The sequence below is a fragment of the Castor canadensis genome, chromosome 8, assembly GCF_047511655.1.
Source record: "Castor canadensis chromosome 8, mCasCan1.hap1v2, whole genome shotgun sequence".
Taxonomy (NCBI): domain Eukaryota; kingdom Metazoa; phylum Chordata; class Mammalia; order Rodentia; family Castoridae; genus Castor; species Castor canadensis.
The window spans coordinates 20,690,086-20,709,929 of NC_133393.1; the positions used below are offsets into that span (position 1 = coordinate 20,690,086).

Consider the following 19,844-nt stretch of genomic DNA (forward strand, 5'->3'; position numbering starts at 1 on the left):
AAAACATAAAATATTGTAGTAAACTGGAATTTTTAGCAATAAGTCAAATACTACATTATGTTTCTCTTGAATTTACATATAATTCTTACTAATGAACTTTTTATATGCTTCTATCTTATCTCTCCAGTTAGACTAAAGAACTGTAACAGCAGGGACAATTTCTCCCATGCATGTGTTATCTGACCCACGCTGGCCCTACCAGTGTATCTAGCATGAAGCTTAATAAAAACTGCATGCTATGGAAAGATGAGGGAAAACCACAGAAAGGAGAAAGGAAATGCCATGGAAACTTCTAGCCATAAGCTGGTATGCCTTCAAAAAGTAGGTCACTCCACCCAATCTAGATTTTATCATCCCAAGTTCTAGACTAACCATCCTCCTATACCAAACTTTCTGGTTTTTGGTTTTGGTTTTGGTTTCTGAGATAACAGTGTCACTATGTGGCCCAGGCTGGCCTCAAATCCAGGATCCTCCTGCCTCGATCTTCCAAGTACTGGGATCACAAATATGAGTCACCATTTCTGGTCTCAACCATTTTTTTGGTTTTTTTGTTTGTTTGTTTTGGTTTGCTTTTTGTGGTATTGGAGCTTGAACTCAAGGCCTTCACCTTGAGTCACTCTGCCAGCCCTTCTTTGTGAAGGGTTTTTCGAGACAGGGTCTAGTGAACTGTTTGCCCAGGCCGGCTTCAAAGCATGACCCTCCTGATCTCTGCCTCCTGAGTAACTAGCATTACAGGCGTGAGACACTGTCACGCGGCTCCTCAATAATTTTTTCATAATGTCGCCCATGCCCCCCCCCATCCCCCATGACCCCCATGGAGTTTTTTAAGCATTTTTTTTAACTTTTTTCACCCACCTTATGAAATTTTAATATCATGGATCTGTATCTTATGTGATATATATGTATATATGCTTACACATTTAAAAAGTATGTATAAAGCTTCTCTTTAAAAATCAAAAAAAAATAAAGCTTCTCTTTTTTTAAATCTAGGGCTAAGAAACACTAAATAATTTTTAAGTTTAAATATTTTTAAGTTATTGGCATTTAACTTAAATTTAATACTATATTTACTGATAATGTTAAGTGTGATTATTTACATATGTATAACAATTTTTCAGATAGGGTCTAGTGTTATTGCTCTGGCCAGCCTCAGACCACAGTCCTCTTACGTCTGCCTTCCACTCCAATACCTAGAATTACACCCCACATAGTTTACTTATACAAATTGTAAAATATCAAATTAGTTATGCAAGTTATCAATTTATATAAATATATAATAGCAATAACAAATTATTCAAAATTATTTCAGCAAAAGGAAAATAACTGGAACTTCTTAATTTCTTAAAATTATGTTAGTGAACTTAATTTTTAATTTCTCCTTGACATAAGAAAATAACTTTTAAAGCTAGGTACCAGACATTCATTCAGATATTGTCAACATTTTTTCTTTTTATAAATTAATAAAGGGTTGGATAACTTTTTAAAGAATTAAGTAACAAAACAAACTATTTTCATTAAATTTTCAAAGATTAAATCACAAAAGTACTGAGGATCACACATAAATAATTAGCAAGCAACCAACTGCAGCCATCTCTTGCCATATAACTTTGAGACTGGCAACAGATTAAAAAAATAGTCCACTAATCACACCCATTTATTTGCCACATCATAGCACTCACTGCTCTTTCATACAACGTGGGTACTATCCATGAACTCAAAGTCAATGCTGCTTGTGCAATACTCAAGAAAACCTCATGAGAGATATTAAATACTAAGGAATACAATTTCGTCACATAGGCTGAAGTTTTGAAAGGCCACAAAGCCACAAATGACTGCTATTTCTAAGATCTCCCTATCCCTGAAACCAGTTTTCAATATCCATATAACGCTTTCTCCCCAGCCTTCCCCAAGGGCAGATGTAGTAGTGCCTCTGTCTCATTTTTTCTTATTTTCTCCCCTTTTTCTCTTTGTTCCTCCTTCTCACACTAAAAAAAACAAAAAAAACCACAGTACCACCTCAAGCCAAGCTGACCCCCATGGCCCATACAGTTTCCAATCATTTCCCCCCTAATAGCAAGGGGTAGGCGAACATGTTAACAGTACCAACATCAGATGTCTCAGTGACAAAAGAAATATGTGTTACCTTCAAGTCATCTTTATAGCAGCATTGTCCTAAAGAACTTTCTATGATGGACATGCTCAATGGTTTATAGAATATATCGAGTACCTGAAATGTGGTTAGTGCAAATGAAGAACTAATTTTAACATCATTTTAATTTAAATAGCTACATATGGCTAGTGGCTACCACTAGTAGACAAAGAATTATAGAGCAATAATATAATATAATAGCAATATAATGTATAATGTAAAATGTATAATAGCAATAATAGCAATAAAATGTGAGCCACATAAATATTTTTAAATTTCTAACAGCTACATGAACAAAATGTTTTAAAAAGTGAAATTCAGCTGGGAGCTGGTGGCTCACACCTGTAATCCTAGCTACTCAGGCAGAGATATGGAGGATCATGGTTCAAATCCAGCCTGAGCAAACAGTTCCCAAGACCATACCTCAAAAAATACCCAACACAAAAAAGAGCTGGTGGAGTGGCTCAAGTGGTAGAGTGTCTGCCTAGCAAGCGAGAGTTCCTGAGTTCAAACCCCAGTACTGCCAAAAAAAAAAAAAAGTAAAATCTATTTTATTTACATTATTTAAACCCAGACATGATCATTTCAACATGTGATCAATATGAAAGTAATTACTGAATGAATTTACACTTTTTCCATAGCATCTTTAAAATCTGCTGGGCATTTTACAAGTGCAGAACATCTCAATTTGGATCAGATACACTTCAATTGACCAATACACGCAGCTGGTGACCACTGCATTACACAGAACAACTCCAGAGAATCTTTATGTACTACTTAGTTTTCCCTTCCCTTCTCCCTCCAAATCCAAGTGGAAGAATTCTTCCTGTCCTTTGCCCATTCACAGAATATGGTCAGTTAGGCATTATCCCCATATTTTAAAATATCTCACCCAAAGCTTCCTGAAATTACACCATGTAGGGTAATTTAAAACAAATGGTAAGGCTACAGTCACATCTTAGCATGGATTACAGGGCCCTGGCACTTACAGAGTACAGTGCTACAAACTCTTTTTAATAAGCAGTACAACAAAGCTCTCAGTTATACTCTCTTAATTAAGAATTCTGAGAGAATTAAAAACAAAACAAAACACCCAAAGTCTTTAGATAACACTTGGAAGAAATAACTACAGAAAATAATAATTGTTTTAGTAACAAACTCCCAAAATGAGTGGGTGGCCAATTACTTCCTGTGGTGGCAAAAGCCATCTTTATGCTCTCTTTGCTCTTTTCTTTCCTCTCAGAATGGGAGTTGAGGGTTGGAATCACTTTAAGACCAAAGAATAGCCAAACAGGAGAACAGTGTTGTTTGGTGCCCCAGGAAGAAATGAAAAAAAACCTTACAAAAAAATAGGTAAGTCTCCCACAGAAACTAAATCTGGGTCTCATTCAGAGGCAAATATGCGGCCAGGGGGATAGCCTAGTGGTCTAGCATGTGTAAGGCCCTAGGTTCAATCCCCGGTACTGAAAAAAAAATTGAGAGAAAGTATGATAGGTAGTTCTACTGTGCCCTAAGGGCTGAACACTGCCTCACACTACCAGAAAGCAACATCAGGAGGGTTGAGGCCCAAGCAACCAACTCCTGTGATTAAGGAAAGACAACCAAAGGACTCCACAGTGTCTCTGAAAAAGAACCTTCCTCCCAGGTTTTGCCCAAAGCTAGACAGTGATGTGGGCATCCAGCCTTGGTTTAGGCCTCACAGGGCAGGTACCTGGCTCTCCAGACTGGCTGTCATCACAAATGTGCAGGTCCAGGCGGGAGATAAGGAGATGGTAGGAGGACTCTTTCACATCAAATTTCTCAAAGTACTGGCTGAGGCGGCTGCTGCTGTTACTACTGTTGCCTTGGCTGCCACTGAATGCCTGAGCCCAAGTCTGCTGGGCACTGGGAGCAGGTGGAGTGATCTAAATGTCACAGAGAGAAAAATAAGTCCAGATCCTGAGAGGCTCCTTCACAGACTTTCTTTAAACTTTAGCCCAGTCTGAATAAAACTACAGTTTAGAAAGATGTTCCTTCCCTCTCATTAGTGTTTGCCTAGTAGCTCACTTATCTCTGTCCCAACTAAACAATCCAAACTGCAAGAAGCCTCATTGTAATTAGTCTAGTGACTGTTGGAGTACTCTTCTCAGGTTTGAATTGCCTTCTAAGTTCTCTCACCCACCGGGAATTCTCTGACTGCTGCTAAAATATCTCCTCTAGGAAGTCTTCCCTGAGTGCTCTTTTAGATGCAACCATACACGCTTTTTATGGTAGAACTGGGGTTTGAACTCAGGGCTTTGTGTTTGTAGAACAGGCTCTTGACCACTTGAGTCACATCTCTAGTCCATTTTGCTCTGGTTCTTTTATTTATTTGCTGATGGTACTGGGGTTTGAGCTCAGGGCATGCTTGCTAGGCAGGCACTCTACCACTTGAGCCACTCTGCCAGACTATATGGCAGGGCTTGCTTTGAATCATGATCCTCCTGATCTCTGTCTCCTAAGTAACTAAGATTATAGACATGAGCCCCTGGCACCTGGCTGCTCTGGTTATTTTGGAGATGGGTTCTTACCATTTACTTGCCTGGGCTGGCCTTGAGCCACTATCCTACCAATGTGAATCTCCCAAACAGCTATGATTACAGGTGTGAGCCACCAGTGCCTGGCTAGATGCCCCTTCTTTGTGTTCTCATGGCATATAGCATTTACCACACCATAACAACTTATCTATGGTCCATTGTTCAAGACTGTGAGAACAGCCCCAAGGACAGGAATAAGAGGCTTATTCTACTTTTCCTCTTCAGCTGCTAATACTGTGCTACACAAGGAGCAGAATAAATGAAATGAGGGGTGGTTGAGTGGCTAAAGTGATAGAGCACCGACTACCAAGCCTAGTTAAGTCTAGCTAAACCTAGCAAGTGTGGCCCTGAGTTTAAGCCCCAGTACAACTTTAAAAAAAGAAAAAAAAGAAGAAGAAATGAAATATTCTTTCATTTTTGAAACAATAAAGTCTGTGAGACCTTATCTTGAAAAATTCAACACAAAAAAGGGCTGGCAGAGTGGCTCAAGTGGTAGAGTGCCTGCCTAGCAAGCATGCCCTGAGCTCAAACCCCAGTACCACCAAAAAGAGGGTGCAAGGACATCCAAAGTAAGTGACAAGATTTGGAATACCATAGCTTGAGGCCAACCCAGGCAAATAGTTCACAAAACCCCATTTCCAAAATAACCAGAGCAAAATGGACCAGAGATGTGGCTCATGTGGTAGAGCACCTGCTTTGCAAACACAAAGTCCAGAGTTCAAACCCCAGTCCCACCACCATAACAACAACAACAAAAAAAGGTAAATAAAAAATCCACCAAATAAGCCAAATAATCTTGATTCCACCTATTTGGTATAAATTAGTCTGGCCTACTGTTTCCTCTTCCACACTAAGTGTATCCGTGTTGTCTCCAACCTGCACAGGTTCAGGAGCCAGGCTCTTTCTTTGCTGGGCTGACTTCTCCATGGCCTCACTCAGTGACTCAGCGTACTTCATCATAGCTTTGAGCTGTGAGTCGGTCAGCACCCAGAGCAGGTCATCCAACAGGAACATCAGCTTGGAGGCTATCACATTGCAGTCTTTGGTCTGAGGGCCCACAGAGAACAGGTTTACCACCTGTCATCATTTCATGTCTCAAAGTGACTAGCGCCCAGTTTGGGAGCAGCAAGTACTTTAGAAGCCTATTTCTTATAAAACTACCCAAGTTTGCTTGATTAACAAAAAGCAGCAAAGTCAACTGTGAGGTGCTTTATGTCAACATACCTATATATAGATAAAAATCATGGTTTCCACATTTAAAAAAACAAGGAAGTGGAAATGTTGCAGGCCCACCCCCTACAGCTGTCATTCCAGGGGCCAATAATATGCCAAACAATGAGAGAACACTAACTCCTCACCTATCTAGAAGAATTAAAGACAGACGTTTTCATGAGGACAGAAAACACACTCACTCTTCTCTTGAGGGCTATTTGGATCCTGCCTTGGTTAGTAATAAGCCTCAGCGGGGTAGTGACTGGGTCATCACCATTGTCTGTAGCATCTGCCTCAATTCGAAGTGTCTGCCAAGTTATTTCCTTAAATGTTAAAACCTGGAAAGAGAAAGTAAAATTCCTTAATTCTAGCGATGAAATTAACCAAGAGGCAAAAAGTCTAAAGGAAAAAGCCTAGGAAGGCAGAGCCACACACCATTCCCAGCTGGGGTCCTAACAATAGAAAGCAGTGGGTCTGAGAGCTGCAGTGGAGGGAAGGATGTGGCAGTAATAACAGATAGAAAGAGTTGTGTGGTTCCTACAAATGGGAACCACTTGAGGAAGTCTCCAAAGCGGGAATAACAACGTTTAATGATTTCTCCTACTTTGAATCCCTCCATTCTCTCCCCCTTAAAATGCTAAAGCTGTCACCTCTCCTCGGCGGGGATCAGTGATGCGCGTCAGATGAAGATCACTCTGCTGCCAGTTGGGGTTGACACTGTAGCCTTGGAGCTGCCACAGTTGAAAAGAAGCATGGAAGGCCTTGGCGTGAATCTTGATGGTGATGGAATTGATGATGATAAACATCCCCTCCACCACCTTCTCCGCAAAGCCATACTCACTGCAACAAGTGAGGCAGACCAGCGATCAGTCTCGAGAGGCTTTACGCAGACTTTATGCTAGAAGACATCAGACTAAGCGACTGCATGCCAGAAGTGTGAATGCTTATTTTTATTTATCTGCTTTGTTCCTTTTATTTTTAAATTTCTAAACTTTAGGGCTGAGAGCCTGGCTCAAGTGGTAGGGCACCTGCCTGGCAAGCACAGGCCCTGAGTTTAAATCCCAATACTGCCAAAAAAGAAAAAATTCCATGTTTTTAGTGATGATAAAGTATTTTTCAATGAGTTTCTTTAAAGAATAGAATAAAAAAGAGTTGAAGTGGAAACAATTCTTCTATTAGAAAGAATAAACTGAGAACTCTATTTATAGCTCACAAACTACCTTAATGTTTAGATATTATCTGTGGGGAGAGGCATAACTACACAAAGGCACTAAGTTTCTATAAAATCTTCAAAGATAAAGAATACTCTGCAAAGGGAGGGGGAAGATGAAAGAAGTGCAGCCAGGTGAGTAAGAGGTTTAACATTGTGAAATCTACTCAAGAACGACCCACCTCTACCCTGCCAAATACTTCCCAAAAAGCAACACTTCCCCAGTGAGCAATCGGAGATGGCAGAAGGAGAAGAACAAAGGACATCTTAAAACCTCGCTGGCCACTGAAATGGAAGTGGAGTCACTTCTAATTACAAGAGAGAAAAAGGAGATCTGGAAATTCAATCTGAAAATTTATTCACACAGGAATAATAAAAGGACCAAAAGGCCCCAAATGGGACAAAGTATAAGCAGTTCACAGAAAAACAAATGTAAGTAGTACACAGAATGATGCTCAACCTCACTCATAAATCAAAACAACAGAGAGGTTGAGGGCGTAGCTCAGTGGTAGAATACTTGCCTGGTGTGCCAGAGACCATGGGTTTGAGTCCAACAACGAAAAATAAACAAATAAATAAGGAAATAAATTAAATTAAAAACCCTTCTCCAAGAATCACTTGATTTATAACAAAGGTTATAGTGCCTTAGAAGATTTTTTTTTCTTGGCAGTACTGGGGTTTGAAGTCAGAGCTTCTCACTTGCTAGGCTGGCACTGTACTGCTTGAGCCACATCTCCAGCCCAAAACATCTTTTCAATAAATGGCACATGGTCAGTTTGGGGATATCTATAAGGAGAAAAAGTAATATTGACCTTTATCTTACATCAAACAACAACAAAAAGATCAGTTTCAAAATGGATCAGAATCTAAAGATGAAAAGTCAAACAACTGTACTTGTAGACAAAAACATCTTCATGCTTTAGAACAGGAAAAAAGACTCCTTAAACAAGGCATAGAAAGTGCCAGCCATTAGGGAAAAAATATATAGAATGGACTATATTAAAATTCCTAATTTCTTTTCAACAACAAAAAAGAGAGGAGGAAGAGGAGAGGAGAGGAAAGATAAAAGAGAGCATGCATGAGTAATAGGAAGTCAGTGGCCAGTGGCTCACCTCTATAATCTTAGCTACTTGGGAGACTGAGATTGGGAGGATCGAGGTTCAAAGCCAATCCTGGGCAAATACTTCACAAGACCCCATCTCCAAAATAACCACAGCAAAATGGACTGGAGGTGTGGCTCCAGTGGTAGAAAGCCTGCTTTGCAAGCATGAAGCCAAGCTCAAAACCCAGTCTCACAAAAAAAATAAATAAATAAATAAAAAAGAGCAACAGGAAAGGTTGGATGGTACAGCATTTGCTTAGCAGGTGTGAGGTCTTGTATTCAATCTGCAGCGCTAACCTCCCCCCCAAAAAAATAAACAAGAATAACAACAACAAAAAGAGTGATATGAACCAAGCACTGGTGGCTCACGCTTATAATCCTATCTATTCAGGCAGCAGAGATCAGGAGGCTCTCAGTTTGGACAAATAGTTCTTGAGACCCTATCTTGAAAAAACCCATCACAAAAAAGGGCTGGTGGAGTGGCTCAAGGGGTAGGCCTTGAGTTCAAGCCTCAGTACTGCAAAAAAAAAAAAAAAAAAAAAAGGAATAAAGTATCATTTGTTTGTTGCATAAAAGTGTGGCTTATACAACCCTAAAAACATGTTAAGTGAGGGAGGCCAGTCACAAGAGACCACTAGTCACTAGAGACTACTAGTGTGCATGGTTCCATTTATAGGAAATGCTCAGGATAGACATAGAAAGTAGATTAGTGGTGGCCTACAGTCAAAGCAGGGGAAATAAGGAGTAACTGATAGATGTGGGGTTTCTTTTGGGGTGATGAGACTGTTCTAAAAGTGTGGTCATCACCACATTCCAGTAAACATAGGGGAAAAAAACACTGAATTATATAGTTCTAACGGAGGAATTTTATAGTACATGAATTATGACTCAATAAATCTGTTTTTTAAATATGCTGGCAAAATCCTAAGACACTTACGAGCAAGATCATTTAATGCTACACCATTTGGAATAGCAAAAAAGCTGGAAAAACCCAAATATCCATACATAGGCAACAGGCCAAATTAGCCATGGTGTCTCCATAAAATAAGCATATGCTGCAGGTATAAAAAGGAGCAAAGAACACCTCCCTAATACTTCTCTAGGGTGACTGCCATGATATGCTTTCTTTTCTTTTTTCAGTATTGGGTTTGAACTCAGGCCCTCATGCTTGCCAGGTAGGTACTGTACCACTTAGCTATGTCCCCAGCCTGTTGATATTTATCTTTAATGAAAAAAGGAATGTGAAAAAAAGTGCCTATGATGTGCTATATTTTGTGTAAGAAAATGGATGGGGACAATACATACATGCATATATGATGTTCCTTATGATATAGTGGTAATATAAACTATATACTATAGTTAAAAATGAATTTAAAAGTTAAAAATAAATGAACTTTCTATATGTCAAATTGGTATTTCATCATACAAAAAGTGATTTCAAGTGACCTTAAAACATGAGAGAGGTTGTTTTATTTTGTTTTTGGGTGTTTTTGAGGTTGGCCTTGAGTTCACTGTATCACTATATAACCCAGGCCAGACTTGAACTCCCAGCCTCTTGCCTCTACCTCTTGAGTGTTGAGATTACAAGCATGAATCACCATACCCAGCAAAACATGGTATTTTGACCATACATCCCTAATGTAATACCTTACATGCTAAAACACACAACACACCACACACACATCTTCTTCATTCATTCAGTATTTTATTGATAGATAGAATATTGGTTTTGCTATTTTTGAAACTATCAAAAACTAAATCATTTATTGTATTATTATTGTTAGGACCAAGATTCAATATATGAATAAAACATACAAATATTAGCCTAGGAATTGTGGTACAAAGCTGTAATCCCAGTTACTCAGGAAGCAGAAATCAGGAAATATGTCAAGGCCAGCCTAGGCAAAAAGTTAGCAAAACCCCATCTCAACCAACAAGCCAAGTATGGTGTTGTATGCCTGCAATCCCAGCAACTGGGAGGCATACATAGGATGATCATAGTCCAAGGCTGGTCTTGGGGGAAAAAATGAGATACTATCTGAAAGTAATGAAAGCAAAAAAAAAGCATTGGGGGCATAGATCAAGTGGTAGAGCACCTGCCTAACAAACATGGGGCCCAGAATCCAAAGCCTAGTACCACTGCAAAAAAAAAAAAAAAAAAGTAAATGTAAATAGTAGCATGGTTCAAGTGGTAGAGCACTTGAGCACAAGGCCCTGAGTTCAATCCCTAGTATTACCAAAAAAAAGTAAATTTAAGCACAGGATATAAAAATGTAAAAAGAATATAAAATATAAAAAGCATAAAAAATGGTAAACTAGAAAAGTTTAAGTTTCTTAAAAAGGTAACCTCTCCCTTACCATATCACCCAACCATTCCACTCCCAGGTATTACCCCAGAGAAACAATAGCACATGACAACACAAAGGCTTTTACATAAATGTTCACATCCATTGGAGTCACAATAGCCAGGAAGTGGAAATAAAACGAGCATCAACAACTAAATGGGTATATTCTGTATAATGGCTATAACTCAGTGCAATGGCCTAAATGTCTTTGCTCCCCCAGAAATTCCTCCTGGCCCGTTAAGAACATAAGATACAGAAGTACTTACAGGTAAAATAATGACATTTGGGATGCTTTCAAATACTACAATGCACATAAAGTGGCAGAAGAAAGATGAGAAAAATGGAAAAATGGCAAATGTTGAAGTTAGATACCGGGTACATTGGGGCTCATTACACTATTCTACTTCAGTGAATTTTTTTAAATTTCTATAACTAAAAGTTTTACTTTGAGCCAGGTGTGGTGGTGCCTGTAATCCCAGCACTCAGGAGGCTAAGGAAGGACAGTCAAGACCAGCCTGGACTACACAGAGAATTCCAGGCCAAAGAACATTAGAGACCTTGTCTTAAAAAAAGTAAAAAGGAGTTTTATCTTTAACCAAAAATGTGATGTGGAGCAGTTAGTATGTTGGAAATAACAGGGCTCGAAGCAACTAACCTCTGTCCTGAAGCAAGAGCAATGGGAGACTGTCCGTTGGGAGGCCGAGGCTCCTCACAAGTCTTCATCTCCACCTCTACCTTATCGAGACACTGGAATAAAAGCCATGTGGAGCTTAGCATCAGCACACACACCAGACAGCACACATTGTGTGCTGACTGTCACCCAACAGTCAACACGAGCTAAACTCTTCCTGTCGGATTCCAAGGGAAAACAGGGAAGTGTAAGGACAGAGCCCAGTCAGCAAAAAATCAGTATTTAAAAAGAAAGGGGCGGGAGGTGAGGGGAGGGAAGAGAAGGGAGAAAGAAAAAAAAAAAAAAGACATTCAGGAGTTCTGGGCCTTGCATCTCAGTGCTAATTCCTATGCTGCAAAGCAGTTCCAGAGTAAGCCCAAACAATCACTGTCTCAGAGTGGTTCCCCAGGCCATAAAGAAGTACCACCACTCCCAAAAGGGTCAGCCTGTTGGACTCCTCCATCTTCTTTCTTATCTTATAAAAGCAGACCCCACTTGTGGGAGGGGGAAGGGAGCATGGAGGAGATAAAGGTGAGAGAGTATGGTTGATGGGCTTCATATATATATATACAAAATAGAACAACGAAAGCTCATGCAATTGCTTTAAGTAAGGTGGGAAGGGAGTTAGGGGGGAGGGTGACAGGAGTGATCTAACCAATGTACAATGTAAGCCTATTCGGAATTATCACAATGAATCCCCTCTGCACAACAAATATATCCTAAGGAAAAAAAAAACAAACAAACAAAAAACTGGCAGAGTGGCTCAAGTGGTAGAATGCCTGCCTAAAAATGAAAAAAAAGAGCACACTCCGATTTGCAAGACCCTATTTTGAAAGCGCCAACACAAAACAGGGATGGTAGAGTGACTCAAGTGGTAGAGCTCCAGCCTAGCTCCTACTAAGTTCAAATTCCAGTACCACCAAAAACAACAAAAAGCATACCCCAGCCCTCCCATGTGATTACTTGCAATCAAGAAAGGCCATTACCAAGCAAATTGGGTGTGTCTTCAACTTTGTCCACTGAATCTGAAAGAGGAAAGCAAAGACTCAGGGCTGTGGAGGTGCCTCTCAGGAAGGCAGGACTGCTGGCCGAAGACAGCAGCGTCACTCTCATCCCCATTCTCACCCGGATGGAGGCCCTGTTGCAGTAGACTCGAGTGATGGCTAACCAGGTAGGCAGCTCCAGCACATTCTGTAGAACCTCTTCATCTAGCTCCAGGTTGGTCAGCTGACCCTCCCCTTTCAGGGTGCTCAAGTTGATTTTGTCTGGGGAAAGATTCTTCGTGAACCTGAGGAGTGATGATAAGAAGTTGTTATTTCCATGGGAATCTGTCAGTAACACTCGTGAACTTGGAGAAAAGGTATTGACTATGCCATGAGGGATATTAATTGAGACTTACTATTCTACTTAGGATTGTCACCATCCTACATATAATCCTACAATGGGGATTCTGAGGAGAAGGCTCTAGCAGTGGAACCTATCATTTTGGTATTTCTGCATCCCCACATATAGACAGAGCAACAAAACAGCAACACAAACAGCCCGTGGATAACATTTAAAAGAAAACTGGAAGATAAAGTATTCTCATAAGTTTTGTATACAAGAAAGTGAGTAAAACATAACCAGCCACAAAACAGGAATGCTATAAGCAGATGTGCAGAACCAAGGAGAGGGAGGCAAAAAGGCAGCTGATGAGCCTGATAACAGAAGAACCCCACAATAACCAGCAAATATTAAACAAAAGCAATGTGCACCAACCTAAGAAAGGCAACTGAAATTGGGAGGGATTTTGTCCACTGCAAAGGGTCTCAAGTAAGGCTCCAAGGAACTGGGACAGTCTAGTTCTATAAACTCAAGAAACTAAACTTTCTAAAGGTTCTTCCTAGCTGGGCATGGTGACTCACACCTGTAATCCCAGCTATTTGGGAAACATTGGGAGATTCATGGTTCAAGGCTAACATGGGCAAAAAGTTATCAAGCTCCCATTTCAATCAACAAGCCAGCTGTGGTGAACTACATCTGTAATCCCAGGAGAATCATAGTCAGAGGCCAGTCTCAGGCAAAATCATGAGACCCAATCTGTAAAATAACTAAAACAAAAAGGGCTGTAGACATGGGTCAGCTGTAGACCACCTGCCTAGTAGGATAAGGCCTTGAGTTCAAACCCTAGTACCATTAAAAAAAAAAAAATCAAATAAATAATGATCCCTCCTAGCAAAGCCTCCCACTGAAAAAGAACCAAAATTGAGTAAAATAAAGATGACAGAAACTAAGAAAAGAGATGGTCCAAATAAAAGTAGAGACTGGGAAACACACCAGAATATTTCAAAAAAGCAAATCACTGTATCTTTTTTTTTTAACACTACTTAAAGCAACAGAAGAGGGAGTGCTTTAGGATACAAAACAGGAAAGGCTACACACTAACAGGCTGAGTACTAAGTATTCTACCATAAAGCTATAGTGCCGGCTGAAACAAAATTTTCTTTTCAGCAGTACTGGGGTTTTCTCCTTCAAACCCCTTGTTATTGAATGAAGCATTGTGTTTGTTTTCTCCTACATCCCTAGCAACTCTTCCTCTACTCTGAAGAGTTTAGGGGAGCCCCATCAACTCAGAAATTGAGGCCTGGCATCTTTCAAAAGTATGAGTCAAAGATGAGAATTTTTAAACAGACATAAAATTAGGTTTAGGAATACAACTATTTGTCTCTCAATCTCCCTGCCCCTCTGAAGATTCTGGTAACACTCCACCTCTCAACCCTGCTGAGAATAGTGGTAGGAGTGAGTCATTCAGGAATGGGAATAAGATTCCTTTGGTACAGGGACAATCAGACTGAGTCCACTAAAAAAAGCTGCTCTTCCTTATGATAAGAAACTTTTTTTTTTAGAAACTAAAGCAGATACCTTAAAAGCAACTGAGGCCAATAGGAAAAGGGGACCAGGAACTACAGAAAAGGTTAGATCAAAAAGTATTAACCTAGAAGGTAACACACACGCACAGGAAATCAATGTGTGTCAATGCCCTGTATAGCTATCCTTATCTCAACCAGCAAAAACCCTTGCTCCTTCCTATTATTGCTTATACTCTCTCTACAACAAAATTAGAAATAAGGGCAAAATAGTTTCTGCTGGGTATTGGGGGGGGGAGAGGGAGGGGGCGGAGTGGGTGATAAGGGAGAAGGGAGAAATGACCCAAGCCTTGTATGCACATATGAATAATAAAATTAAAAAAAAAAAAAAGAAACTTTTTGTTTTGGTGGTAGTGGGGTTGGTTTTTTTGTTTTCAGTACTGGGGCTTGAACTCAAGCCCTTCACCTTGAACCACTCCACCAACCCTTTTTTGTAAACGGTTTTCGAGATAAGGTCTCTCAAACTATTTGCCCAGGCTGGCTTTGAACCTCAATCCTCCTAATCTCTGTCTCCTGAGGATTACAAACGTGAGCCACCAGTGCCCAGCTAGGAAGAACCTAGCTAGCCCGGCTTGGTTTATCTTTTGAGACAAGAGTCTCACAATTTAGCTCAGTCTGGCCTTTTGGCAGTACTGGGGTTTGAACTCAGGACCTCAAGCTTGCAAGGCAGGTACTCTACCATTTGAACCACTCTACCAGCCCAATGCCTGGAACTCTTGATCCTTCTACCTCAGCTTCCTGAGTGCTGGGATTACATACAGTCATGCACCATTACTTCCAGCTCCATCTACTCTTAGTAGTTTGAACAGTTCCCCTAAAAACATGCCTGTCAAAGAATGAATTTAGAAGCTGGCTCAGAAATGGGTGGAGACCATTTCCCCCTTATAATCAACTATGGTAGCCAGACACTGGCGGTTCATGCCTGTAATCCTAGCTACTCAGGAGGCAAGAGATCAGGAGGATCGCAGTTGAAGGCAGCCTGGGAGAACAGTTCGAGAAACTCTATCTTGAAAAACCTATTATAAAAAAGGTGGAGGGGGGGAAGTACCACAAAAATAATCAATCATAAATAATTGATGTAAGAATAGGCCTCAAAATTTTTTGTATATTTATAGTGTAATGCCATCAAAAACCTTTCTGCCTCCATTAATCCAATAAAATTAACTAAACTTGCCAGGCACCAGTGGCTCATGCCTGTACTCCTAGTTACTGGGGAGGCTGAGATTGGGAGCATCACAATTTGAGGCCAGCCCTGACAAAAAGTTTGTAAGACCCTATCTCCAAAATAACCAGAATAAAACGGACTGGAGGTATGGCTCAAGAAGTAGAGTGCCTGCTTTGCAAGTATGAAGCCCTGAGTTCAAACTCCAACTCCCCCCACACAAAAAAATTAACAAAGCTTTTCTTAAGTATGCCAAGGCTAATTTACCACCATCTCCACCAAGATACTGACCAGAGGCCACGGAGAGCACAGTGTTATCAGGTAGATGATTAAGTATAAAAAAAATAGCACTTATCAAACATCAAACACTAAACAGCCCTACACAACCAAGAGTTCTTCAGAAACCCTCTAGCCAGGTACCAGTGGCTCACACTTGTAATCCTGGCTACCTCAGTGACTGAGATATATGCAGGTCTGTTTTCCAGTGACAGTAATAAGGCAATTTTGTCATTATGCAAACACAAATGTAAATAGTATGATCTACTGTACACGTAGGTTATATAGTACATATGTACCATCACTTATGGTACATAAATTGCTAGACAATGTACAACTGTATCTGCTTTGTCATTTATCAATTTACTTTTAGGATACAACAAAAAAACGGAACCACCTCATTAGCTTCTCAAAGAAGCAGTAAGAATTCCTTAATTGGAGCTAGGGGTATAGCTCAGTGATGGAGTACTTGCCTAGCATATATGAGGCCCTAGGCTCAATCCCCAGTACCTCCAAGCCCCCACCCCAAAAGAAATCCTGAACTGATTTTTCCCTGTGCTCTATAACAAAAACAAAGAATAGGTTAAAAAGGTGACCCATGGGTCTGACTGTCATGGGGACCACTTCCCTGAGCTCTACATGAGAAGCCCGAGCTCCGGCTCCCTCATCACCTACACAGGGAATGACAGCACAAACTCTGCCCACACTCGAATACTGCACAGTAAACAGCAGCAATGTGAGAATGAGACCAACTCGTCTAAGCAGTCTTTAACAGCCAGCCTGACACTCACAAGTAAGTGTAATCTGAATTCTTGAGAAGAGTCACAGTGCATACTTCTCTAGAGTTTTGTGCCATAGTCCCTAGCACAGTTTACTCAAGATTTGTGTTCCTAGTAGAGGATGATATTATTCACAGTCCAAGGGTGGCTAAAAAGGCTAATGGCAGCCTGTTTATTTATTCCACTTTGAATATGTGGAAAACATTTTTTGACCATCTGTTACTGCTACAGAATGTAGAAGCTAAGATGAAATTGAGTTGAAAAACAGATTTTGATTAAGTTTCTTCTCTGCCAGAGGACTGCAATCTGCCAAAGTTACAACAGAGAGAGATATCCTTGTGAAAACAAACCACAACGTTAGGAACCGACAATTCCTGGATTTGCAGATTCTCAGAATTTCAGAATCAGAAAGAATCTTAAATTTATTTATTCCAAATCTATAATTTGCAAACAAGACACAAATAGCCAGAAAGTTAAGTGGTTTACTCAAGAGGCACAACTTGCCAATGGCAAACCAGGACTAAGTAAGTGACAGAAATGGGACTTAACCTAGCAGTCACTCAACTGTCTCACTATCCTGCCCTCTAAATTGAGAACCTTTATTGCTAATAATAGGATAAGTGCAATAATCAGTCTGTTTCAGGTTCACAGAAATTGAACCCTCATAGGAAAAATAAAAAGGTCCACAAAGCACTGCTTCCTTCACTAACCTTTGCCTTGAGGAGGTGATCACAGACCAGGCCTTGGCTTCTACACTTCCTACAAAAATCAGTGTCAAAGTATTTTCACATCTCAGCACATCACAGGCTTTGTGTGTGTGTGTGTGTGTGTGTGTGTGTGTATTTCTAGGGTTTGAACCCTGGGCCTCGAACCCTGGGCCTCATGCTTGCTAGGCCACTGGAGCCACTCCACCAGTCCACAGGCTTGTCTTTATGCAATAATGTAACACAACTCTGAAACAGTGGGTAGAGGAGGATCCCCTGCATCATCCAAATAAAATACAAAATTACAATTGTAACTGCTCAATCCCAGACAATCTGGTGGAATGTGCTCTTCCCCCATAGAGGCTTATTCTACAACTTTTTATTCTCAAAACTGATGTAGGAACAGATACATGTTTTTCTTAGGGAAATTCTCTTTCTAGATTTTTATTGTTTATAATGTTTGGCTTTTTAACTGTTATATGAGGTGCAATTTATATTCACAGGCTTAGGTTTTTTTGGGAAGATGGGACTGGGGTTTGAACTTGGGTATCAAGCTTGCAAATTAGGTGCTCTGACTATGCCATTTTGTTGTAGTTATTTTGGATATGGGTTCTCCAGAACTTTTTACCTAGGATGGACTCAAAACACAATCCTCCTCATCTCAGCCTCCCAAGTAGCTAGGATAACAGGTGAGTGGCATAAGCACCTGGATCACAGTCACTCATTTCTGAACTTCTATTATATACTTAAACTAAGATCACAACACTGTACTTATTACTGTAGTTTCACTCTTAAGTATTGAAGGCAGATAGTATAAATTATTTCTTCTTTTTCAACATTATTTTGACCAAAGTAGGTCCTTCTCATTTCCATATAAATTTTAAATCAGACCAGGCATAGTGGTACATACCTGTAATGCTAACTACTCAGGAAGCAGAAGTAGGAAGATCAAGAGTTCAAGGCCAGCTGGGAGTCAGTGGTTCATACCTGTAATCCTAGCTACTCGGGAGGCACAGATCAGGAGGCTCGAGGTTCAAAGCCAGCTTGGGCAAATAGTTTGCCAGACCCTATCTCAAAAATACCTAACACAAAAAAGGGGCTGGTGGAGTGGCTCAAGTGGTAGAGCACCTGCCAAGCAAGTGTGAGGGCTTCTGTACAAACCCCAGCACCACAAAAATAAATAGATAAAAGTAAAATTTTAAATCAGCTTTCCAATTTTTGCTTTAAAAAAAAAAAACCCTACTGAAATTCTGGTTGGAATTACATGGAATCTACAGCTCAATTTCAGGAGATTTTTACAAATTAATGAGTCAACCTATCCTTGAACATGGTATGTATTCAGGGATGATATATTTATTAAACCTTCTCTCCACAATGTTTTGTAGTTTTCAGTAAGTATCTTTTCCTAAATTTATTTCTGTATGTTTTATGGGCACAAACTTTTGGGTTTTAGTTATTTGCTGCTAAAAGTAAAAACAAAAGTGTTATTTTATAGTGGCCTTAAATCCTACAACTTTACTAACTTCAACTATTAGTTTTAGCAGTTGTTTTGCAAATTCCTTAGGATTTTCTATCTAAACAATTATATCATCTGTGTTAGAGATCGTTTTACTATTTTATTTCCAATTTTTATGGCAATCTGCATATTGATCCTGTATCCTGTAACCATGCTAAATTCATTATCTACCAACTTGTTTGGCATGCATGTTTATTTTATTTACGTTTTAGCCTTATTTAATTTATGGATACTGTCAAAGGGATCAAAATTACAACAATTTAAAGATCTTAATTGGCTTTATTTGCAATTCTAAAATCAGATAATACTCCATGAGTGTTCCCTTCTAATAACTTTTTTAAAAAACTGGTAAAATAGCTAGTGGCTCACGCCTATAATCCTAGCTACTCAGAAGGCAGAGATTAGGAGGATCAAGGTTTAAAGCCAGCCTGAGCAAACAGTTCTCAAGACCCTATCTCGAAAAAACACATCACAAAAAAGGGCTGGTGGAGTGGCTCAAGATGTAGGCCCTGAGTTCAAACCACAAAAAAGAAAAAATAGAAGCAATAAGATTTTTTACATAGACATTTACTTCTTCCTTTCCAATCTGGATACCATTAATTTCTTCCTTGCCTTTATCACTGGTTAGAATCTCTAATACAATGTTGAATATAAATTATGAGAACAGTCTTGACTAGTTCTCAGTCTTGGGACAAAGTGTTTAAATTTTTATCATTAAGTATAATGTTAGCTGTAGGTTTTTCATAGATTTCCTTTATCATGTGGGAAAGTTCCCTGCTATTGTTTGTTTGCTGAGAGTTTCTATGATTAATGGATGTAATTTTGACAAATAATAATCCTTGTCTTTTTATCCAATAAACCATTACAGCTTTTTGTAATGTGGACACTGTTCACATGGTGTACCTTTTTGCATTATTCCACATATACATAGCACACACACAAAGAACCTTGCAACACTATAATTCTTCTCTTTTTACATATGTTAAAGACTCAAAAAATAGTAAGCAGTCTTTTAAACAAATTAAGTAAAGAAAAATAGAGTTTTTCTGGAGGGACTGGGGTTTGAACTCAGGGCTTTGTACTCTACCGCTTGAGCCACACCTCCAGTCCATTTTGCTCTGGCTAGTTTGGAGATGTGGGTCTCACAAACTGTTTGCCCAGTCTGGCCTTGAACCATGATCCTCCCAATCTCAGCCTCCTAAATAGCTAGGAGTACACACGTAAACCAATTGGGCACCTGTGTGCCCAATTAGTCTTT

At 39.8% G+C, this 19,844-nt stretch overlaps 1 protein-coding gene across 3 annotated transcripts in view; it reads right to left on the reverse strand.

The window, feature by feature from the left end:
- The window catches only part of Bltp3a (bridge-like lipid transfer protein family member 3A), a 51,207-nt gene that overhangs the window by 18,199 nt on the left and 13,164 nt on the right, over positions 1-19,844 (reverse strand). For all 3 annotated transcript variants that reach the window (XM_020164129.2, XM_074082387.1, XM_074082386.1), the window contains exons 2-8: positions 12,369-12,531; positions 12,230-12,268; positions 11,229-11,320; positions 6,567-6,756; positions 6,117-6,254; positions 5,581-5,751; positions 3,861-4,053 (exon numbers count right to left, since the gene is read on the reverse strand). In XM_020164129.2, coding sequence (XP_020019718.2) covers positions 3,861-4,053; positions 5,581-5,751; positions 6,117-6,254; positions 6,567-6,756; positions 11,229-11,320; positions 12,230-12,268; positions 12,369-12,531 — 986 coding nt within the window. The remainder of the gene's footprint in view (positions 1-3,860; positions 4,054-5,580; positions 5,752-6,116; positions 6,255-6,566; positions 6,757-11,228; positions 11,321-12,229; positions 12,269-12,368; positions 12,532-19,844) is intronic.